Source organism: Leuresthes tenuis, unplaced genomic scaffold (genome assembly GCF_036924035.1).
Source record: "Leuresthes tenuis unplaced genomic scaffold, fLeuTen1.0.hap1 SCAF_2, whole genome shotgun sequence".
NCBI lineage: Eukaryota > Metazoa > Chordata > Actinopteri > Atheriniformes > Atherinopsidae > Leuresthes > Leuresthes tenuis.
The window spans coordinates 23031197-23045050 of NW_027325356.1; the positions used below are offsets into that span (position 1 = coordinate 23031197).

At 41.0% G+C, this 13854-nt stretch overlaps 3 protein-coding genes across 3 annotated transcripts; 2 read left to right on the forward strand and 1 right to left on the reverse strand.

Moving 5' to 3' along the window:
* Window positions 1–574: 574 nt before the first annotated feature.
* Window positions 575–3043, forward strand: LOC140302010 (large ribosomal subunit protein P2-like). The gene is made up of 5 exons (XM_072380742.1): window positions 575–673; window positions 1402–1525; window positions 1635–1683; window positions 2585–2680; window positions 2925–3043. The coding sequence occupies exons 2-5, from the start codon at window positions 1403–1405 to the stop codon at window positions 3002–3004; spliced, it is 348 nt and encodes a 115-aa protein (XP_072236843.1). The 5' UTR covers window positions 575–673; window position 1402; the 3' UTR covers window positions 3005–3043.
* A 2558-nt stretch (window positions 3044–5601) lies between these two features.
* Window positions 5602–8350, forward strand: LOC140302007 (ferritin, heavy subunit). The gene is made up of 5 exons (XM_072380739.1): window positions 5602–5887; window positions 6324–6429; window positions 6932–7078; window positions 7404–7529; window positions 7905–8350. The coding sequence occupies exons 2-5, from the start codon at window positions 6328–6330 to the stop codon at window positions 8061–8063; spliced, it is 534 nt and encodes a 177-aa protein (XP_072236840.1). The 5' UTR covers window positions 5602–5887; window positions 6324–6327; the 3' UTR covers window positions 8064–8350.
* A 3342-nt stretch (window positions 8351–11692) lies between these two features.
* On the reverse strand, window positions 11693–13800 carry mcee (methylmalonyl CoA epimerase). The gene is made up of 3 exons (XM_072380740.1): window positions 13735–13800; window positions 12857–13194; window positions 11693–12041 (listed from the first exon to the last, which is right to left on the reverse strand). The coding sequence occupies exons 1-3, from the start codon at window positions 13760–13762 to the stop codon at window positions 11889–11891; spliced, it is 519 nt and encodes a 172-aa protein (XP_072236841.1). The 5' UTR covers window positions 13763–13800; the 3' UTR covers window positions 11693–11888.
* Window positions 13801–13854: the final 54 nt, after the last annotated feature.

A 13854-nucleotide genomic window follows, 5' to 3' on the forward strand; every position in this document is an offset into this window, starting at 1 on the left:
TGCATTTGTGTGATTGGATTGGCCTGAATAAGGCGACTGTTTCTGGCAAGACAAGGAGACATTACTGAGAGGTGAGTGAACTGCCGTGGTGTCACAAAAGTTTTAACGGGGGGAAGCAAGTTTTGAAAGCATCACAAAATACATTTTCTCGTGAGTTAGACTGAGAGAACTGACATATCAGACTGACCTAAGTGATGGTATGGTCCATTAAAAAGAAAAAGCAGAAAGGTGAGTTAGCATCCTCTACGTATGGATATTAATGTAGGCACAAAAACAAACTTTATAGGTTTTCACCAGAGATTTCCAAGAAACTGTAACCACTTTTATAACAGTTTCTTTTTAGGAAGCAACAACATTTGTTACTGTTTGATTAAGAAGCACAAGTTCACAGATTGTCCTGATTTATGCTCGTGAGGTGAATGTTGTAGGTACAGCATGGATGTTTTAAAACTGATTCCTCGTTAATAAACTCGAGTGCCCGTTTTTTATTTGGTTTAGCAAATATTTGTGCTGCAAGCACCCTCCTGTGCAGCAGGCCTCAACGCAGCTTTTGTTTACTCTTTATTCTTCACGAAGAAGAAGAAGAAGCTTTTTCCGCTTTCAGCCGAAGACGTAACTTCCTTTCTGTCCGAGCCAACCTCGAAGTGAACACGCGTTCCCCAGCTTAGCTCAAGTGAGTGTCCTTTTTAAACAAAATTAAAGCAGTTACCGGTGTGAAAATGATAATTTTTCCCATTGAAAAAGAGCTAACTTCCAACCCTGGTGGCTTGAATAGTTGCTAAGTGGCATCTTGGCGATTTTTTTTTCGTAATTTTCCTGCTAGCTTAGCTGCGGCTCTGTTAGCTGATGGGAGCGGGAGCAAACTACACGCCGACGCATGGGTGTTAAACTGTGAAACATTTCTCCGGTTGTCACGTTTCATATGGGTTGATGAGATAAAAAATAAAAAAGGAACCAGTTCGAGACATTTGTAATCCTTTAAAAGATGCTGTTCTCCTCGTTGATGAGGCTCGGCTTGTTGTGTCTCAAATGATCACAAGTCGTTAAAGTCGCAAATTGATCTACATGAGAAGCTGTCAGATGTATCCCTACTCATCATGTGAAAGTTTCAACAGTTACAACATGCCCTCTAGACAACTGGATATTCCTTTGCATGTAGCTAAGCTGTAATTTAAACGATGCCCTTACCTCTCATAGACTTTAAGAGTTGTTTATCTGCATGAAAGCCTAGTTACACTTGATTTATTTATAAGTCTAACAAAACCCGACAGTTTGTTAGCTTTTGGGGGGGTCACAATTTGAAAACTCTAACATAGTCTGCACCAGGTGCTTTTTCTCTTTTCTTATATAATGTAAAAGAGCTGTTTTTCAGTCTCCTGCTTAAACCTGCTTGTGTTTTAGGATGCGTTACGTTGCTGCTTACCTGCTCGCTGCCCTGAGCGGCACCGAAAGCCCAGAGGCCAAGGACATCAAGAAAATCCTGGAGAGCGTTGGCATCGAGTCTGATGACACACGCCTGGAGAAGGTATGGAGCCGCCCCCGTGTCTTTGCGCTTCTGATGTTCTGACTGCATTTTGCCCACCAGATGTTTGCCGCCTTTTGAGATGTTCATGTATTTTGATCTTTTCAAACAGGTCGTCTCTGAGCTCAAAGGCAAGAATGTGGATGAGGTCATTGCCACAGGTGAGTCGGACGTTTTGTCACGGGTCCAGATGTTTGTATGTGTGTGTGTGTGTGTGTGTTTAACTGCGAGAATAATCTTTCATTAAAGGTATTGTTAAGATCTTATGTTTGAGTCCGTATGGATTTAATCAGTTCGGGTTCTTAGGATTTTTTTGGAATATGTGCAGCAGCAAGAAACATGTACTGTGGGTACATTTCAGTACCACATCACATGCATCTGTAGCTCATGATGTAGAGTGGTTATCCTTTTCGATGGTTGGTGGTTTGATTCCCAGCTTCCCCAGTCTATATGCCAAAGAACCACACAATTCCCTCATTCGTCGCACTCGATAAAAACATCTGTAAAGTTGATGTAATGTAAGAAAATGTATTATTCTTTTAAAGAAGTTAACTATTTTTGATATTGGGTACAGTAAGATTAAATAAATTCCCTGTGTACGAATACGAAAATACGATTAAGATAAGCCCTCAAAGCATGCCGGCGGTGTTCTCACTGCTTATTAAAATAAATAGGGTCGCACATTTTGACATGCATCGAAAACCTGAAAATGGGGTAAAAACCTGTAGTTTGGAGCCATTAACGCATGAACCAGTTTTAAAGTATCTTCCTAAATAATGATATTCTGCAAGTAATGAACGCTTACTTCACACCTTTTTGACTGTAAGTGGTCCGTAGTGGTGTCATAATTCCATGAAGTTGCTCTTTTGCCACAGATGTTGTGGGATTTGGTGTTTAACTTGAATAAACCAATAAATTAAACCTAAATCCAGTGACGCCAAGAATCCACTGTACAGTGTAGTACAGGCTCTTATCCAGTTTTAAGTATTTGTAACCTATCTTGTCTCTGTCTAGTGTCTGAGCTATCGCTTGTGATTCATGTCTGCCAATGTGTCTCCTCAGGTTACGGCAAGCTGGCCAGCGTACCAGCAGGTGGCGCCGTAGCCGTTGCCAGCTCTGGAGCCGCTGGCGCAGGTGGAGCTGCAGCTCCTGCTGCAGGTGAGCATTTCCGTTTAGCACTTTGTCAGCATCAGTGACACTCTTGCCTCTGCTTTGTGTCGATGTGGTTACCTGCCGCCAAGTTGGGTCATTTTTCATAGAATTGAAGGACATAAGTTAAACCTCACTGATTGTATCTGGTGGGTACGAGACATGTAGGCTTTATACTTTTTTTGTATTTGTTTGAAGGATGGTCGGTGTGTTTTGTTGGACCAACTATTAAAACGTTTTTTTTGTTCTGCAGCTGAGGAGAAGAAGGAGGAGAAGAAAGAAGAGTCTGAGGAGGGTTCTGATGACGACATGGGATTCGGCCTCTTCGACTAAACTTTTTCAAATGATAAATAAAGTTTTGAAAAAAGAAAATCTTGACATTCTGTTCTTGTAAAATGTTACAAATAATTTGATTTGAGCCAGTAACATCCATTGAGATTTTTAAATCTTTGTAAAAGCTAAAACACACCTTGAGTAGACTGCACACCGTCAGTCTTGGGTGAGGAGTTTAATTTTCATGATGGACAAAAACAACTTCCCTCATTCCAGACTACAGGATCGATCCATTTAATCGAGTAGCGGAACAAGTTGACGGCTCTGATAGAAGGCTGAATTTAAGACTTACTTCAGCATCGGCATGCGTGTAACTGTGCCTGGTGGACACTAGATGGCAATATAGACTTCTGCTAGAAATGGGGAGTGAAACTTGAGAGATCCTTCAATAATTGTATATACTGGGAGTAAGAATTTGTTTGGTTTAGATAGTCCAGGACATCAGATGCATCCCTACACCAGACTGGTGCAGGTGACCTGGCTGTATGTCTGTAGCTAACCTGAAAAGCACCCGATGATGATAAAAAGCATCAATAAAAAAAAAAGTCTAGGGCCAAATACATTTCTGCATTTTAGCTTGAAAGCTTACATGTTTAGCTTCTTTTGAGGACTGTTCTCTATTAGAATAGGTATATGGTTAGATGGGTTTATACTGTATATAGTATGCAGTATCAGGGATTTTTAGTGAAATATATCTATGTATACTTTATAATTCACTGAAGAGAATTTTGATGAAGACATTATTGCAAAATGGCTCGTAACACAAGGTTTTAGTGTTGCCAGTTGCATTTGTATACAATAAAACATTAACTATTACCAGTGAGTTGAACTCAGTTTGGCTCATGTCACTGTATTTCACAGGGTTCAAAGGTCGACACCCTGAATATCAATTATTTACTGTAACCTCGTTGTAAAAATCCCAACCACCCGGTTCCAGTAGCTTTGCAGGGTTTGCATCATCTCTTGTCTCGCTTCATGTGCAGCTGTTGCTTTTATTGCCATAGCAATCGCTGACTCTTGAGTCCACACTCAGCTGTAAACGAAGACGGTACCGAACCATCTTAGAGCCATTTCATGACTGAACTACAACAATTCTGTTTGACAAAAGCTTTGCAATACATCAGAACGCAATCACAACAGTAGTTTGTATCACACAAAGACTGAATCCCTTTGTTTCTTTTCCAGCACAACTGTTAAGACTGCAGTTTTGCTTTCTCTGACAGAAGCAACACCCGTGCTAATAATTTTCCATTCCTTAGCCAATAGTGGAAGCTGCAAATCCAACCATGACACACAACCCAAACATTTCTTATAAATAATGCCTTGTGGAAGTTACAGCAACAACTCAGCATAAAAACTGCCTCTAACCCGTGCCTTTACCCCTCACCCTGCACATACGAGCTACTCAGAGATGTGTTCAGCGTGGTGTGTGTTTGTGGATCAGCATCATTAGCAGATCTTGACACGGCAGGTTCCTTCAACACAGAAATTTATGAGAAAAACTATATTCAATTATTAACAATATCAACCATCATTGATATGTAAGATTATTCACATTGAAAACTATAGTTATTTCATTCCATTTTTAACTACCACACATTGTAAATCTATGGTTTCTAGTAGGCTGTATTCTCCTGGCTGATAATCTCACTTTACATTAACTATAGAATCATTTCAATCTATCATATTTTCTCCAAGAAAACCAGCATGTCTCTCAAAGACAATGAATCATGTTTCCGGGGTGTGACAAATCACAGTTACTTAATCCCAAACTTCTTACATTTGCCAATGTCATTGTTAAATAAAAAAAAACCCAACCAGATGACTTATCTCATGGGTTCAAAGCTGATTCAGCAGTATGCAGAGTGCCTGTCCTCTTTGACTCTGATACGGCATACATACTCGTGATTGTGGACTATAAAACTAGATTTTGATTTCTTGCTGACTCTAGAAAGCAAGAATTCTGAAAAAAAAGGGTGTCTGTCAAATAAAAACTGAAAAATTAAAAACACGTCACGTTTGAATTAGCACAACACAGCTAAATGTTTCATAAATGCTGCAGGTAGCCCATAAAGAACCTAAAGAATAAACCAAGTGGGGGGTTTTGGTGGGCGCATGTTAAAATATTATGTCATAAAAGTTCAGCATTAGAAATTTGTCCCTGACAAGCAAAGTGTAGTTGAAATGTTAAAGGTGGCATTTTTTTGTGCTGAGAGGTTCCTTTTTAAAGAGTTATACTGTTGAATGTTGTTAAGTCACGCACTGAATCCAATCTAACAATGGAAGGAAGTAACCTCTTAGCTTTTAATGCAGGCAGCTTGTTCTCTTCCACAGTATGTTTGAGAGTCATTTCGTTTATTCACGATGATTTGAATTAAACATATTTACCTGCGAAATAACAACTTACAGGGATTTTATTTGTCGGATGAGTATACTGCATTCAAAAGCAATTAAACTAAATTGACTAAAATGACTAAATTAACTAAATTGAGAAATAGTTACGCAACCGAGCGCCATGAAGCTGATACGTGCTTTGTTACGTTCATGCTCCGCCCTCTTCAGGCACTTACGTAACGGTCCGTACCAACTCATTTATTTGGCGACATCCAGGCAACAACTCTCACAGTTGATCCACTTGTTAGCGGACGGTGAAGGTTACCTGCTTCAACAGTGCTTGAACGGCAACCTTTTATCTGTCTTTTTACACCGCTGACGGTAACAGTTGCATCGATAACGTCAATTTGAACTTCAAGCTCAGATAAGACACTCGCTAGCTAAGTTATCCTAAACCACGCTTAGCTCGGCAGATAACTGTTTTGCTAACAAAGCAAGCACTCGGGACAGCGACGACCTCCTCACGAGCCCATCTACTACTGAGATAAGGTAAGAATACATATCATAGCTATGTGTGTGTGCTTGTTTACTCGGAGTAGGAGTTACCGCAGACACCGTATTGTTGGTCCGTGTTAAGCGGAATGTAACGTATTTGTCCTGGTTCGGTTTTTCACCTTGCCGCCGCTAACGTGGCCCTTAGCGCAGTTGGTGTTCTCCAGCCTCTGCGCAGTCTTATTAGCATCAGCAAGGTGAACGATGACCTGGATTCAGACACTGTTTTTCCCATTAAAGATATGCAAATGTCCGCATTGGTAGGGCGGAGTAAAAAAAATAGTATTTAATACTTTTCGTTTCGTAATCGACATAAAATTCCATAATATAGTATTTATGCTTTTGTTGTTGTCGTTTTTTGTAACCATCGTAAGTTTCTCCCATTGTATATCTGGGTGACCGAGATTAATGTGGTCCAATTTCTGTTTTTCAGAGCCATGAGTTCCCAGGTGAGACAAAACTTCCACCAAGACTGCGAGGCTGCAATCAACAGGCAGATCAACCTGGAGCTGTATGCCTCCTACGTCTACTTGTCTATGGTGAGAGTCCAGGAGCTTCGTTGGTTTAGCAGCTAAGGATCAATAAGGGGAAGAAGAAAAAAAAAAACTGTTACAGGTGTTGACAACACGGGTGGAAGTGTCGAGTGAAAGAGGAACTGTGACCGCTTTGTTTGAGATTTATTTTTTTCTTTTGATTGCAGTATAAAATGCTGCATTATGGTTATGTTAGTGCAGGCAGTCTGCCAGCTTAAAAGTATAAGTTATTTGGACTGCAGGGAGATGGGTGTTATGTGACAGAGTAATTAAACAATGGTTGACATTCCTTTTTGAGATCATGTTCTGGGAAAAGCATGTGGGTAGCTCTTAAAAGGCCTGAGTCACTCTAACCAGTTTTCTCCCAACAAATGGCTTCCTTTTCTCTCTGCTGTCTCTCTAAAGGTGAATATGGCCGGTTTCTTGAAAGCCGGGCTAAAATCTTTGCATTGTGGTTCAGGAGCTTTTACAGCAACTTATAATTGTGTCCCCTCTCTCTTCCTCGCAGGGATATTACTTCGACCGAGATGATCTGGCGTTACACAACTTTGCCAAGTTCTTCCGTGGTCAGTCGCACGAGGAGCGCGAGCATGCAGAGAAGCTCATGAAACTGCAGAACCAGAGGGGGGGAAGGATCTTCCTGCAAGATATCAGGGTATGAGCTTTGTGAAAATGACCCATGGTTGTTTTTTTTTTTTCCTGAGATCGTTTTGAGTAAACTTATTTTTCTAAACTTGCTGCTGGGCGTGAGGTCGCGGGTTCACCAGTATCGCAAGGCCCATATTGGGAGCGCCAAAAAGATAGAGAGGGCGTGAGCGGGATGTGCTGCTTATCTTTTCAGAACAGAAACGCAGTAAAACGTTAATCTGCAGACTCAGATTAAGGTGATCTGAAGGCTCATCTGCGTCAGTTTGTGGGCCTCCCTCTCATGACTAAATGTCTCACTGACATCCAACCTTTTCTCTTTTTTTTCCATATAGAAGCCCGACAGGGATGAGTGGGCCAGTGGTGTCGAGGCTCTTGAGTGTGCCCTGCAGCTTGAGAAGAGTGTGAACCAGTCTCTGCTGGACTTGCACAAGCTCTGCTCTGATCACAATGACCCACATGTGAGTATTAAACCACAGCACGGTGATTGCACATAATCAAGAAAAGCCCCATATCTGGTCAAAGGCACTAAAACTAAAAAAAATTTTGAACTTTGGACACAATAAGATCGATTTCTTCTCAGTAACTACAAACAAAGCCTGGAGGTTTCCCTCTTTGTTTTCTGAAAGATGTGAAAGCGTCATTTAGACTTAAATATGACATTTAGACAGTGCAGCTAGGGAATCTGAAGGCAGATGTACATTAAAGTAGATCGCTGACTTATTTTTCTTGGCATGCAAAGCTCTCCAGCTGCTGGAGAAGTCTGTGTCTGACGGGCAGTTCTGCCTAGTTTTGTGGTGCAGCTCTTATGCGACTACTCTTCATTTTCCTTTCAGTTGTGCGACTTCATTGAGACCCACTACCTTGACGAGCAGGTGAAGTCCATCAAAGAGCTGGGAGACTGGGTGACCAACCTGCGCCGCATGGGAGCGCCTCAGAACGGCATGGCCGAGTACCTGTTTGACAAACACACTCTGGGCAAAGAAAGCAGCTAAATCCGTCCAGAGAATTTTTTCCAAAAGCTTCTATATTTGAATATTTGTATCCTGCTTCTTTGTTTTCAAAGTATGACATCTTCTGCATGGTACCTGCTAGTCATTTAAACTTATAGTATTCATAATATTGTCATCTCATTTGCATTATACTTCTATGAACTCGTGTGAGTTGTTACATTTAGAGCTCCATCTTCCACAGCTGTGTTCATGTCTTCACTTTGCATTTACTGTGTTTTATGCCAGGTGTTGTTTGTCAGACCAAATAAATGGAACCCTCTGGTTTCTGATTTTCTCTTGTTTCTGTTAATGTTTTCCAGTGGTGAAGTGAGCATTTGAATTGTCTATATTGAGCTGTGCAAATCTGTTTCACTTCCATTATTTGGGGAAAACGCAACTAGAGGGGACAGATTTCATCCTCGTGTTTTTCCATGTTTGCAAATAAAGCGGCGTTAGAGATCTGCTAGGTCTAATTTTGAAGTGTAAACCTTAAAGTAATAGATTCCCAAGGGAGGAAAAATAAGGGGGGGGTGATGAATACGCAGGGCATAATTACTATTTTCCTCAGAGCTGGGAAGCTATACAAAATATGTAGTGTAACGCCAAAATGGGCAGCTTGCTGCAAAACTAATAAGCATCTGTCACTGAGGTGTCAGTTTCATTGGTTATCCTGTTATTAACAAAGATGAGCTTTCTAAGTTGCTGTCTGTACTGTTGAAGTCAGGTGTCTATTAAGTCTGGACAAATCTGTAATGCTATAATACTGAAGAGTCAGCTCACTTAAGTATTTGGCAGTACTGGTGTGCAGCTGGTCTGTATGTTGGAGTTTTGAGCCATTCGTACAGACTGAGCTCTCGTGAGGTTTGAAGCCCTCTGTGACGCACACGACTGCAAACAATTTATTGGATTCAGGTTTTTAGACTTCCTCTTCATTACCTTGGCGTGACTGTTCACTTATAAGCTCCTGTGTACAATTAAGTTTTAACCCTCTTGCTTTATGACATGAGATGTTGGATAAATATATCCACATATGTACACGATACAATCCATTTTGGTAGAGTAGACCCAACATCCCGCTGCCACCGCCATGATTCAAGGTTCAAGGCCTACAGCTGGCGAGCCTCACACATTTCCCTCCAAATATAACACTTGCCCAGCAGCTTGGGTTTGTTTTCACCAGGCTGGATGGCATTTAGCCCAAAGTCATTTCTTTGTCTCCTGTGCAGTTGCAAACTGCAGTGCGATATTTTGTTTCTAGATGGCTTTGGAGCAGTGGAATCTTCATTGCTGTTTAGTCTAGCAAAATCATTCTGATAAAAAGACTTGATTTATCATGTAAACAAATACTTTCATGCCTTACCCCCCATACAGGGGATTTCTTTTGACCTCAGACGATGTCATGCAAAGAGGTATTCATTTTGAAAGCGACATGAAAATACTTCACTTCCTTCCAAAGCCACACAAGAATTTTATGGAATTTTCTAGATTGTTTCAACACGGGGTCTACATTTAATTCCTAACTCGCTTTAATTGCAATACGGGGACTTAAAAGTGCAATATTCTGTAAAAAAAAAAAAAGGGAGATGTTCATGGAGCAGGAGTGCAACATGGGAGCATCTGAAAGTGAATAAACAAACTACAATGAGTTGTAATAACTGTGCTGAAACCTTAAACTTAAACCCCCCCCCACGAGTTCTCAGAATAACCTGAAGCAATTCTTCAGGGGAGCTTTATCGTGTTTACAAAATGAACCAAGGACACATTTTTCCTGACCTCACTGCTCCTTCAAAATCAAAGAAACTATTCAGGATTTATTTTAAGGCACGATTTACACTGAATATTTCCTTGGCTTCTAGTTCTACAGTGAGGAACCTTGGAGTTATTTTTGACCAGAATTTATCATTTGACGCACATATAAAACTGGTTTCTAGGACTGCCTTCTTTCACCTTCGTAATATTGCTAAAATCAGGAACATCCTGTCTCAGGGTGATACAGAGACACTATTTCATGCATTTGTTACTTCAAGATTGGACTACTGTAATTCCTTATTATTGGGCTGTCCCACATATTCTCTGAAAAGCCTCCAGCTGATCCAAAATGCTGCAGCCAGAGTTCTAATGAGAACTAACAGGAGAGATCATGTTTCTCCAGTTTTAGCTTCTCTTCATTGGCTCCCTGTTAAATTCAGAATAGAATTTAAGATTCTTCTTCTCACATATAAAGCTCTTAATGACGAGCTCCATCATATCTTAAAGATTTAATTGTAAGATATTTTCCTAACAGAGCACTTCGCTCCCAAACTGCAGGTTTACTTGTTGTTCCCAGAGTTTCTAAAAGTAGAATGGGAGGCAGAGCCTTCAGTTATCAGGCCCCTCTCTTGTGGAATAAGCTGCCAGTAAATGTCCGGGAAGCAGACACTCTTTCCACTTTTAAGATTAGGCTTAAAACTTTCCTTTTTGATAAAGCTTATAGTTAGGGATGGCTCAGGTAATCCTGAAACATCCCATAGTTAAGCTGCTATAGGCTTAGACTGCTGGGGGACCTCATCTGTCACACCTTTCCTCACTTTTTCCCCGTTTAATTTCACAATTGATTTTATGTACATGTGACATTGTGGTTATTAACTTGTGTTTCCCTGTTCCAACAGATATCCTTTGAATGGCGTTATGGTGTTTTTCCCCCCTCTTTTCTGTCTTCTCGAACCCCAGCTGGTCGAGGCGGATGGCCACCCTTCCTGAGTCTGGTTCTGCCAGAGGTTTCTTCCTGTTAAAAGGGAGTCGTTCCTTTCCAGTCACGCTCAGGACAGGAGATTGGACTGAAGACAAGTTTCGGTGCAATCTGTTGGTTTCCTTAGCTAGGATATTAATTTTTTTGAATTGGCTCTATATGAATTAATTGGAATGCAATTACAATGAATTGGACTATATTACTCAAGTGCCTTGAGATGACAATTGTTGTAATCTGGCGCTATATAAATAAAATTGAATTGCTGACATTTGGGATTTCCACAAGATTGTGAAATCCCTTTGGGTTGAAATGTTTGGACTTACAGCATTGCTTTAAAAGACAGAAACCCACACATAGATAAAGATGTAAACTACCCTTTCAGTGAATATTACATTTGTAAAAGGGCAACACTGTAAATTTTGTCATGAGTTTCTTATGACATGATTTTAAATCTCAATTGAAGACAGACTTAAGTATAATTATACAACATTAGCCGAGTGTCATCTTGGCATTCAGAATGAATTATGTCACTTGGAACAAAGATTAGACAAAGGCAATGGCAGGGAAAAAGTATGATGGGGATTTCTGAGTGAGACAGTAAAACTTTTTACAGGAAGCCTAAATAAAATGTCCAAGTGAGCACAGGCACAAGTGAGTTCCAGGATTTTGCAATACCCATTCCTGACTGCTTGTCAGTCACTCTAGTGGTGATCTGAAAATAAGACAACCAGCACAGAGCCTACTGAAGAGCAGTGTAGATTTGGAAAAAACAAACTCTAAAATGTCTAACTTTTGAAAATGTAATAAGGAAAATCTGTTAAGGACACTGCTTTAAGCAGCCAGTAGTACACTGGAGAATAGATAAGCAGCAAGTTTACTTTAACTTCAAACAGTCAGGACTCAGTGGTTGGCAGAATACTTTATAGAAATTGTCAAAACACAATACATTGTTATTTGTTCCCAACAAAACAGGGAAGTCAACAAGCAAGTTCCTGAAACGAGGAGCGCTATGAGGAAGAAGAAACACTGTTATCACTACATCATCAAGGTGGCTGTGGAATACACCGATGTGATCGCAAAGCTCGGCCAGGCAGAGACGTTCATGCTTCCTCCAGCTCCACTAACACACCGTCGCAGTCTTTAGGATGAAGAAACATGACCGGCTTCCCATGAGCGCCGAGTCGAGGCTCTGCGGACAGGGTTCTGATGTTCTTTGCCTTCAGGTCGGCCACCGCAGCGGTAATGTCGTCCACCTGCCACCAAGAGGAAAGCTTGGTTAACGCCATAATGCATTAAGAGATTGGCCGTCTGTACATTTTTTAAAAAGGCTAAAATGATTGCCCCCCCCCCCCCCCCCTCCTCCTTCTAAACTTAATATTTTCCATTCAGTTTTAAGTGGGGGAGCAGCTTTTTAGCAATCAGATAATCTGAGCTTCATTAAACACATGCTGAGAGGTCCTTGAGCAAGATACTTTACCCCACATTGCCCCATGGTCTTACTGGTGTGCAAATTGCTTCGAATAAAATATTCTGCCAAATCAGGTCATGTTTAACCAATGTTAAAGATCCAAAATTGATCCCTTAGGAAAACTTTGAAATTATGAATAAAAACTACAAAAAAAATTCCCTTCATTAACAAAAACCTTTCTAGCATATCTTATGTACCAAGTTTGAGAGATGAGGCAGACCAGTCTGTCTGAACTCCATATAATAGCACACAAGTTTCTGAAATTTACATGAACTGACCACTGCAAATTTACTTCTGATGCATTGCGAAACCCGAGAAAACTCAATCTTCCAATAAAGACGTTAATATAAAAATCATGTACATCGAACAAGTCCATTCAGGTGCGTTAGTGCTAGTCTTTCCTACAACAAGTAAAAATGTCTGCTATGGACGCTGGGTCGCATGCACAACATTTCTGGCAGAGCCTTCAGTAATCACTCTTGCTTTGACAAGTGGTAACGTTCTGCGCCATTATTTCAGTTTATTATTGGGAAGTTTAAGTGTGTACTCCTCAATACTGACAGAGCACACCCAATAGTAATCCAAATGGCGACGTCTCACCTCAATACAAATGTGGTGCATCCCTCCTGACTTGTTCTTCAACAAGAAGCCAGCGATGGGGCTCTTCTCCCCCAGAGGATGGAGCAGCTCCAGCTTAGTGTTGCCAAGCTCCACAAACACCGTGTAGACGCCATGCTCCGGCAGGGGCACTTTGTCGCTCACCTTGGCCCCGAGCACATCCCGATACAGAGCTGTGGCCTTCTCCATGTCAGGCACAGCGATGGCAATGTGGTTCAGCTTCCCCAGCTTCCACAGAGATCCAGGGACGCTCTGATGGAGGGGGGCTGTTGAATGCGCCCTCAATAGCGTGACAAGAGAACATCTGGAAACGCCTGCCACTGAATTAGATAGACATTCAGAATCAACTATTGATAAGGTTTTAATATTCTGGACACATTTTCATGATATTAGAGATGCTCTGCAGTCCCTGCCCAATAATAAAATAAAAAGGTGTGTTGGTTTGAACAAGGTTCGTCTTCCATAGCGCGGGCTTAATGGCGAGCGGACCTACATGGATATACATTTGTTAACAATCCAAAGTGAGGTGTGCGTTTACAAATGGATAAGACAAAAAAAATTAAGTTTTTCGGGAAATTATTTCAAATATAATTTCCGAGGGATATCTAAAAAATGTACAGACGTTTTAAGACTCAAAAGTCATTCCTGTGTACTTTCATTTAAAAGTAACTCGTCTAAATACAATGTACACAAACGTTTAAAGACAACCTGGAGACGTCACGCGAGCATAGTTTTGTTCTCCAACGATGAAGTTCCGTTTGAAGCTCGACAACGACTCGGAGTAAAAAAAACTATCCCTGCAGAAATTAGTGTGGAAAAGTGTCAATATGGCAGTTAGATAATCATCGCCATAAACCAACCTGCAACCTTCATCAACGCGGACGCCATGTTTGTGCCTCGGAACCAATCTGCGACTACAGACAAGCTCCTCGTTGAGCCTATTTATCTGCAACACAGAGAGTCACACATGTGACGGGAAT